Genomic DNA, 9,445 nt, shown 5'->3' on the forward strand with positions numbered 1-9,445 from the left:
TAGTCCTTGGAAGCTGACAGTCCTCAAAAGTTTTGTTCCAGGCTGCAGTGACTTGGCTCAGAGAATCTCTGTGGAAGCCCTGCCTCTTGTCAATTCTGCAAGATCTTTGTGTTTTCTACATAGACAAACTGGTCACCCAGGCAGATCTGCCTGTCATTCATGTAGGATATTCTGTGTTTCTCAATAGCTTTGTGTCTCTTGCTTTTATCCAAGTCCTTAGGAGAACAATTCACATGTTTTGCATGCTTTTAGAGTGATCTGGATCTGGTGCCTTTACTTGGGATCCTCCTTGGAAAGAGAACAGAATACCTTCAGAAGACAGAAGGGCAGCCTGATCACTCATCTTAGCTTGTTGTTCTTGTGAAACCTTTCCCAGCGACTGCTAGGAGCTTTTGGTTTGCCGTTCTATTTCCTTGACTGCAGTACTACCTGGAGCTCAAGCCAGCCTTCCTCAAGAGTCTTTGGGGAGACCACTTCTTTTGTCCCCACTGTTTCTCCGCATTTTTCTCCCGTGTTTTCCTTTTTGGAGATGCTAGTCGATGCAAGAAACATTTTCATAGGACATAGTTTTTATTTTTTTAATGTAGATTTTTTGGCACCTAGTTGGCTACTGGGAGGGGATCTTCCCCACCAGAATAGTCAAGAGGTTGATCAGCTCTGCCTCCAGCGTTCAGTGGGAGGAGTAACTCCCCAGCATAGCCTTCTTGTCTCTGGAGAGAAGGAGCACTGTTCAGTGAGTCCAGTCCTCCATTCTAGTGTCTTGAAAGGTTGCTGTAATTGCTTTAAAGCCCTGCTTCTGTGGAGGTAAGGCAATAATGCATTTTGACCATTGCATCAGCAAATAAGAGCAACTACTGATCCTTACTTTTTTCGGGCAGGGAAACTTGAATCTTTTGCTTTATGGCAGTGATGGCCAAACTTGGCCCTCCAGCTGTTTTGGGGCTACAACTCCCATCATCCCTAGCTAACAGGACCAGTGGTCAGGGATGATGGGAATTGTAGTCCCAAAGCAGCTGGAGGGCCAAGTTTGGCCATCACTGCTTTATGGGGAATACCCCACAAAAGTTTACCGGGTCACACCCTATAAATTTATTGTAATGTTCTGCTGTAGTTGAAATATCTCTTGAGTCAGTTCTCTTTTAATAATTGATAATACGTTGGGAAAATGGGGTGCCAGGTGATGTGATTTGGAGCCTTTTGCTTTATAGGATAGGAAAGGTCATTTTATCTTGGTGTCTTGCTGTCAAAGATTGTTAACAAATGTTTATACTGTAAATTAGATACATTTCATTTCTCTCTGAACCATATACGTTTTGTTGGGTTTTTGTTGTTGTTTGCCAAGTTTATGGCTGGTAGCAATACAACTAAACTGTGAAGTCCTTTTCATCTGTAGCAAATTGAATTCAACACATATATCTTAAACAAAAATGCAAATCATTGTGCAACACTAAGACACAAATCACAACAAATTACGTTGTGTGTTTGATGTACCAGTACTTGTATGCAACAATGTGTTCTTTGCTAAACAGTAAACTGATTTGAGAAGTGATTGTCATTTAGCATACATGGGTATCTTTAAACTAGCAAAAACTGAAAGCTCGGATTCCTTCCTCGCCTCCTGGGGCTAGAAGGATTCTTGGCTCTGCCATTTCTCTTTGGCTAGCTGGGCTCCACCTTATGGTCAGGGCAGGAACAAATACACACTTTCATCCTCCTTTCAACTATTTAATTTAAGCTCTTCTCTGTTTTCTTTGGCTGAAATTCAAGGAAGGGAAGAGACAGGAGTGCCCCTTTCAATTGTTTTCTGAGTGGAGATGGGGAAAGTGCCCCTTTAAATCCAAACAGTATATTTGTTTGCAATCCATGGGTGGTTTTTTGTTTGTTTTGCTGCCTTATTAGAGACACCTCGGCAGGGCAAGTATAGAAAAGTAGGCAGGCAGATGATTCCCATTAGATTACTACACAGGAGAAGACTCTTTCCTTGAGCCATCCAGTTCTGCTTACTTGGCGTGTTGCTCTGGCCAAATGTGGTTCTCGAAGGAGGCTGTGCCTGCTCCAACAACTAGTAGTTTGTTAAGACCCAGCTATATGATGTCTGAAGGAGGGCTGGCTTGCAGGCAGTCTTGGCCATGGGATCCCACAAGCAGCAGTTTCAGGAACTACCTCTCCCTGGGGCTTCAGCAGCTAGGATAATTGGGTTGTGCACATTCCACAGAGTGCAGTTCTGAAGTTCTCAAGGTATAATTACTTTCTGTTTCAGCTTTAAATACAAACCACTACATGCATAGCAGTTGACTGCTTTCTGCTTTGTAGATTACAGGACTTGACGCTCTATAATCCAGAAAGGACCATTACAGTTAAAGGCAGTATTGAAACATGTGCCAAGGCTGAGGAGGAAATAATGAAGAAAATCAGGGAGTCGTATGAAAATGATATAGCTGCTATGAATGTAAGTTGATTTCTAATTTGGGGGTTGGGAGGTGGGTAAGTTAGTCCTTTATTTGATTTCCTCCCAATAAATATATTGTATCTTTTTTACTTCATTGAAGGAAAGCATGCAGGGGAAGACTGATACCCAACCATCAGCTTCATAGAGAGAGACTGATGCATATGTTTGTCCCTTCAGATGGAAAACGAGTCTAGTTCAGTACACACACATCAAACCCATCATCCCTGGCCATTCGCTGCATTTGCTTGGGTTGATGAGTGTCAGAGTCCAACAGTATGAGGCCACCATTTCCCCATCCCTTTTGTAGGGTGCTTCTGGAAAATGTTTCATTACATTTGTTGAACGAATATGAGTTTGTTATTGGCTGTGCTGCATGCATTTCACAGTGATTGCTTAATCTGACTTGCAATACTGCCATAGCACCATAAGGTGCATTTTATTTAAACCTCTCTTTTTTTTTTGGCTAACACAGTGGTTCATAGAGTCAAAGTACAATTGCTTCTAGCAGAATAGTGACATCTGCCCTACTTCACATTGAACATTTAAAAAATGATACAGGATTTTGACACTTTTTGTTTGCCAAGTTGAATGTCTCAAGTTAAAACATTTTGAAATTTGAACAAGAACACGTTATTAAGAGGGAGTGGCTAATCATCTCCTGTATCATTGCAGCTTCAAGCACATTTAATTCCAGGATTGAATCTGAATGCCTTGGGTCTCTTCCCACCTTCTTCTTCAGGGATACCACCTCCCACAGTAGGTGTTGCTTCAGCTGCTTCTGCCTCTTCATATCCTCCATTTGGGGTAATTATATATCTTCCTTTATTGCAGGCACTTGGTTATAGGTCTTCATGTTTTGAATCACTGGTACCTATAGGTGATAATTGGGCTTATCATTAGATTGTAACAGGGAGCTAGGTTGTACCTCACTGTGTTTTGAACCAAGATTCCATTGAGCAGTATACTAACAAGAAGGAATGAAAATTATTGTAACAGATATCATATGTAGGTGATTCACCTTTTTATTTTTGCATGACAAGGGCATGCCCAGCCATGTCTCCGTAGATCAGACATCAGTGTTGAATCCTGGGGTTGATCTATGTGATTCCTTTCCCTATACATCTTGTTAAGCAAGGCAAGTGATACAGGACTGCACAACATCCCTATGATCCCTCTAGTGTGCAATGTATTAAGTAATGTGTAAATTCAACACAAGAGGGAGTAGTAAAGGGAAGTGAATAACTGAAACACCATTAACAGAATTAGCCAAGTCTTTGGACAGCATTGACACATTTGCATGTTTGGGAAATTGGCAATCTACCCCTTGTGAATGGAGTTGCATTCCCTCTGAGGGAACAAGTGCATCACTTTCAGGTACTCCTGGGTACATCTTTCTCACTAGAGGCCTCGGTGTCCTCTTTGGCTAGGAGTGCCTTTTACCAGCTTCATACCACCAGCCTGACCACTTTAGTCCAGGTGTTGGTAATCTCAAGGATGGATTACTTTAATGCACTCTATGTGGGGCTGGGTTGTAAATTCCAGCTGGTGCAGAATGCTGATGGGAGCTTCTGGTCAAGAAAACGTGACACAATTGTTAAAACAGCTGCCCATCTCCTACCAAGCCAGGTTCAAAGTTCCTGTATTAATTTACAGAACTCTGATAAACTCAGAGACTGCCAGAACCCTGATATCCCAGCTGGATCGCTGAGGTCATCTGCAGAAGTGTCGATGGTCTTTCCCCGACTTGCTGAGGTTCATTTGATAATGAGAAACTGAGCCTTTAGTGTCATCAGCCCAGTCCTGTGAAATACTCTGCCAATAGAGATTCAGCAGATGTCGTCTGTGCCAACTTTCAGACACCTGCTGAAAAGTTTTCTATTCTGTCATGCCTACGTAGGCAATTAAGAGTACCTCCTACCACTGTGGTTTACTGATATTTATTTCTGAGTGGCTTTTAAATTCCTGTACAGTTTTATGTTTTTACTGTTGTAAACCACTTTTATATAGTTTTATGATATAGCGAGATTCTAATATTTTTATAAATAGCTCATACATGTGATTGTAGGCTGCCTTACAGCCATCAGCTTACATAATCCAAAATACACTAGAAACAAGAAAAAGTTACATTAGAGCACACTACATAGTGGTGTGAGGTAACAGAAAGGGATAGAACTACTAGTATCATTGGCGGTACAGAGGAGAAGCTAATTGGGGCATTAAGTTTATTCCCCAAAGACATCCTTTCTAAACTTGCTTTGATGGGAGAACAGCAACCGGCATGGGAAGAGGGCTTGTCCACTGGGCTGGAAAGGGAGTCTCCAATTTCATACCATAGGAGGCAAAGTCTCAGCGCTCACTCCCAAAACAACTTCTGCTTTTGACATAAGAGGCAGGTTCCAGCTAGACTGTGTTCTAATGAGCTTGCCAAAAGATGACAGGCACATTTAAGAAAAGAAGAAAACTGGAGCAAGGCAGACGAGGGAGCCCTCTAAAGATGTTGTATAGAACTATGCAGATAATTTCAGTTTAAGAGCTGGTCCTCGACCGTAATAATAAATAAATAAACCCAGATAATTTCAGCGTACCTGATTTTGTCTATTTATGGGAATGAGAGACAAAATAGAAATGTGCCAAAATAGAGGGGGAAAGGGGGAAATTTCCCCAAAGTTTGGAGGTGTTAGGTGTGGCTTGCCCTAGTAATTACTAAGACAAGAGAGGAAGCTTTCCCCCACCCCACCCCACCCCAGCTTTAAAAAAGTGTTGCATGCCAGCTCACTCCAAACCACATTCCACTTCTGGGTCATGATTCCATGGAAATTGTGGACCTGGAATCCTGGAAGTGGAGTGCATCGCAGAGGCTTGGAAGGAGATGGTGTGTGATCTTGTTTAAATATAAACCATCGCCATCTCTGCCCTGTGGGGACACAATCTGCCATAATGCTAAAATATTATATATATATATTTGAAAGAAGGTATTTTTAAGGAAAGCCACCACTGACCTGGAAGCTGTCTGCGGACAAACACTGGCTCCCTTGTCCAGTAAAGCGAGATGAGCGCTGCAACCCCAGAGTCGTCCACGACTGGACTTAACGTTCAGGGGTTCCTTTACCTTTACCACCATCCTGAAAACCTCTGAGAAATGTTAACCCATTCCCTAACAGCAGCAAAAATAACTCTGGGGGCACAAATGGTCACTCAAAAGAGAAGGGTGATTTTCAGGACAGTGTTCTTGTTGCCACTCAAAATGTTGTGCAGACAAGTAAACTGTGGCTTAGGCATCTAGAAATTTACAGGGTTGGAAGGCATCCTAGTCCACACTGTAATCTCTTCAGGAGCTTTTCTTTTACAATGACAATCAACATCACATGATATCAAACAAGCTGAGCTATTAATGGGTGGTCTGGGCCTATTGTGATAGTTCCTCTTCTCCCCCACCCCCAGCAGTTGTCTCATTTTTGCTCCAGTCCTATTGGCACTCACCATCAGAATTGGCTATTGGAGGAGCTTAGACAAAGGTCCGTATAGTTAAAGCTATGGTTTCCCCAGTAGTGGTGTATGGAAGTGAGAGCTGGACCATAAAGAAGGCTGATCGCCGAAGAATGGATGCTTTTGAATTATGGTGCTGGAGGAGACTCTTGAGAGTCCCATGGACTGCAAGAAGATCAAACCTATCCATTCTTAAGGAAATCAGCCCTGAGTGCTCACTGGAAGGACAGATCGTGAAGCTGAGGCTCCAATACTTTGGCCACCTCATGAGAAGAGAAGAATCCTTGGGAAAGACCTTGATGTTGGGAAAGATGGAGGGCACTAGGAGAAGGGGACGACAGAGGACGAGATGGTTGGACAGTGTTCTCGAAGCTACGAACATGAGTTTGACCAAACTGCGGGAGGCAGTGGAAGACAGGAGTGCCTGGCATGCTATGGTCCATGGGGTCACGAAGAGTCGGACACGACTAAACGACTAAACAACAACAACAGACCAAAGACTACATAAAAGAGTTTCTACCAGTGCATAAGTATGCATATGACAACATATATGACGGGGAAATGTGTGGTGTTTGATCCCAAGCTTTTATTCCTCCACAGGAACCTTTGTAGCTAACAAATTGTGAAATTGTTTTAGCTAAAGCTTAACATAACTGATTATTTTATATGTGTTTACTTGCAATATTGTTTGTGCTTCTTTCAATATGTGAATCAGAGCCTACACTGGTGTTCTAATTCTGTCACCATCAAGAAGCTTGTGTTTGGTTTTGTTCCCTGGGTTTTTCTTTCTGTGCTTTGGTTTTCTGTTTTTAAATATAGCTGAAGCATAATATGTCTGCATAATCTGACTTCAGTAAAGACAATGAACTCATTTTTTAAGATTACTTCAGGATGTATTGGACATAGTAACTGAGTGCAGAGGGATCTCTCTTACAATAAATGACTGGAAAAACCATTTGTTTTGTGCTACATATGGCTTTTCAATAGAGGTAATAATGGAATTGTGTATTAACAGAAAGATGTCAACCCAATACAGTGGTGCCTCACTAGACGAAATTAATTCGTTCCACGGGTCTTTTCTTATAGCGAAAAATTCATCTAGCGAATCCCATAGGAATGCATTGAATTTTTTTGGAATTTTTTTTGCCCATAGGAACGCATTAATTGAATTTCAATGCATTCCTATGGGAAACCGTGATTCGCTAGACGAATTTTTCGTAAAACGTATTCGTCTAGCGAGGTAACCTCCGCTCGAAAAATCCTTTCGTTAAGCGGAAATTTCGTTAAGCAGGGCATTCGTTAAGCGAGGCACCACTGTATGTCAGACATTGTTAATCATTGTGTATTAAATAGCAGAACACCTTAATCAACCAGTTATTCTTTATAAATCACTTCTAAGATAGGCAGATATATAACAATGAAGTTAAAGTCCTTTTTTAATGTTGTGGGATTGCTGCCAAGAGAATCCAGGTGCTGCACGCAAGAGACTTCATTAGTAATAATAATAATTTATTATTTATACGCCACCCTACTGGCAGGGTTGCCCCAGCTACTCTGGGCAGCTTCCAACAAATTTAAACATCAAGCAGAGTAAAATATCAGACATTAAAAACTTTCCTATATAAGGCTGCTTTCAGATGTCTTCTAAAAGTCAGTTAGTAGTTTATTTCCTTGACATCTGGTTGTAATCCTTAAAGTTTGCAGCTGATCACGTAATGCAATTTTTTTTGCTACGTTTTGTTTGTTTCAAACCTCTTGTGAGTAGTTCTTAACACACAAAAATCTAGAGTTGCATATTTAGAAATCTGGTAGATTTAATCTTTTAAGTTGAATGAATTTATTTGTTGTTAGAAACAGCTACTCAGCCACACATGGTGGTTGGAAATAAGGTGTATTTGCTTGCTTTCAATTGGCAACTACAGCTTGATTGCTACCATTCAGGTGGTTCATTGCCTGACCTTTCCCCTCACTTACCTATTCCAGCAACAGCCAGAGTCTGAGACTGTTCATCTGTTCATCCCAGCCTTGGCAGTGGGTGCCATTATTGGCAAGCAGGGGCAACACATCAAACAACTCTCTCGTTTTGCAGGTGCATCCATTAAGGTAATATTAAACTGATCAACTTCGAATATCCCCAATCTTTATAACTGTTTCAGCAAGTTTCTGCAGGTTTGCTCTGTTTCTGTGTCTACCTTAGACACCCTGCTTTCACTATAAAGCAGTAAATGGTACTCGCTCCGTCAGAGACAAGATAATTGCAGTCATGTTTCTAAAAGTTCTTTGAGGGGTGAAATAAAAGCTGTAAAAAAAAACCTGCCACCTTGGTGGGCTTGACTTTTTGTTCTTTCAGATAATTTAGACCTTTGGGCCATGTTTTTTAATTGAAGCTTATTTGGCCGTAATGTGCAGAGCTGAAAATGAGATTTTAGTTAACAAACATGAAAGCAAATTTAATTGTTGTGCTTCTCATGTTGCTTCAAATGTTTTTAGTTCAAAATAAGATGAGCGTATAGTTTGCCTGTGAGGTGATTACAGTTTGGAAAATCTACTCTAGAATTAAGGCTACAACCCTTATTACCTGGGAGTAAGCCTTGTTAAAATCAGTCGAGTTTACTTTTGCATAGGCAAGTATAGGATTGTGCTATAAATGCAGTTCATTATCAACAATCCTGAGTCTTCTGTGATAGTTGATCCAATATAGCAGAGGGTATGTGGGTAGGACTTGCATTCACCTTTCTTGTTTTGAAGTGGGCAAAAGAGGTTATTGGTTAGAATTTTTCTCTGTTAATGTTTAAATGATTTTTTAAAGGGATTGTGTCATACAGTGTATCTGACGAGTGATCTTACCTCTTTGTACATCATTCTCCCTGTCTCTCTCTTCCTGCTCTACCCCCCCCCCCCCAGTTCTGCTGGCACTACTGAAATTTTCCATGATCTCACCTCTCAGCTTTATCCAGCTCCATTTTCCAGGAAAGTGGTATGGCTTAGCCTATAACAGAAATACATGGATGGAGTAGTAAGATTGACTGACATCAGGAGCACGTTATTTCAAAAGCAATCACCAGTGGATTTGTACCCTCCTATATGGGTTCACAATTTGTAGGAAAACACTAATATCCATGCTTAATGTTGCCAGTGCATTTGTAGTGGAATAGCAGGGTGGTGGTGGTTTTCATTTTAAAACAACAACACCCTATTATTTCATTGAGTAGTGAGGAGAGGGCGCCCAAGAAGTTCTTAATCTGTCACTTCTTTTCTAGATTGCACCTGCCGAAGGACCAGATGCAAAGCTGAGAATGGTGATAATCACTGGACCGCCAGAGGCACAGTTCAAGGTACAGTGTTCAGCAACTATCTGGCTCTTGTGCTATCTAGACTTTCATTAATAGTTGCAAGACAAAACATGAATAGTTGAGAGAAGGTGAAAATCCTTCTGCCTCGTTATTTGAGTAAGTTGCTTGTGTGTGATGTTCCATGTTAAGCATAGGAGCATATACCTGTTAACTCATT

General features: G+C 41.3%; 1 protein-coding gene across 2 annotated transcripts in view; it reads left to right on the forward strand.

Moving 5' to 3' along the window:
- Nucleotides 1-9,376, forward strand: part of IGF2BP3 (insulin like growth factor 2 mRNA binding protein 3) — a 57,716-nt gene extending 48,340 nt beyond the window's left edge. The window contains exons 9-12 of one of the 2 annotated variants that reach the window (XM_060280722.1): nucleotides 2,314-2,449; nucleotides 3,122-3,205; nucleotides 7,919-8,038; nucleotides 9,196-9,376. In XM_060280722.1, the coding sequence (XP_060136705.1) occupies nucleotides 2,314-2,449; nucleotides 3,122-3,205; nucleotides 7,919-8,038; nucleotides 9,196-9,321 (466 nt within the window). In that variant the 3' untranslated portion in view covers nucleotides 9,322-9,376. Of the gene's footprint in view, nucleotides 1-2,313; nucleotides 2,450-3,121; nucleotides 3,254-7,918; nucleotides 8,039-9,195 lie in introns of both variants that reach the window. The other variant, XM_060280721.1, reaches the window with a different exon arrangement.
- The last annotated feature ends 69 nt before the right edge of the window (nucleotides 9,377-9,445 follow it).

Source organism: Zootoca vivipara, chromosome 12 (genome assembly GCF_963506605.1).
Source record: "Zootoca vivipara chromosome 12, rZooViv1.1, whole genome shotgun sequence".
NCBI lineage: Eukaryota > Metazoa > Chordata > Lepidosauria > Squamata > Lacertidae > Zootoca > Zootoca vivipara.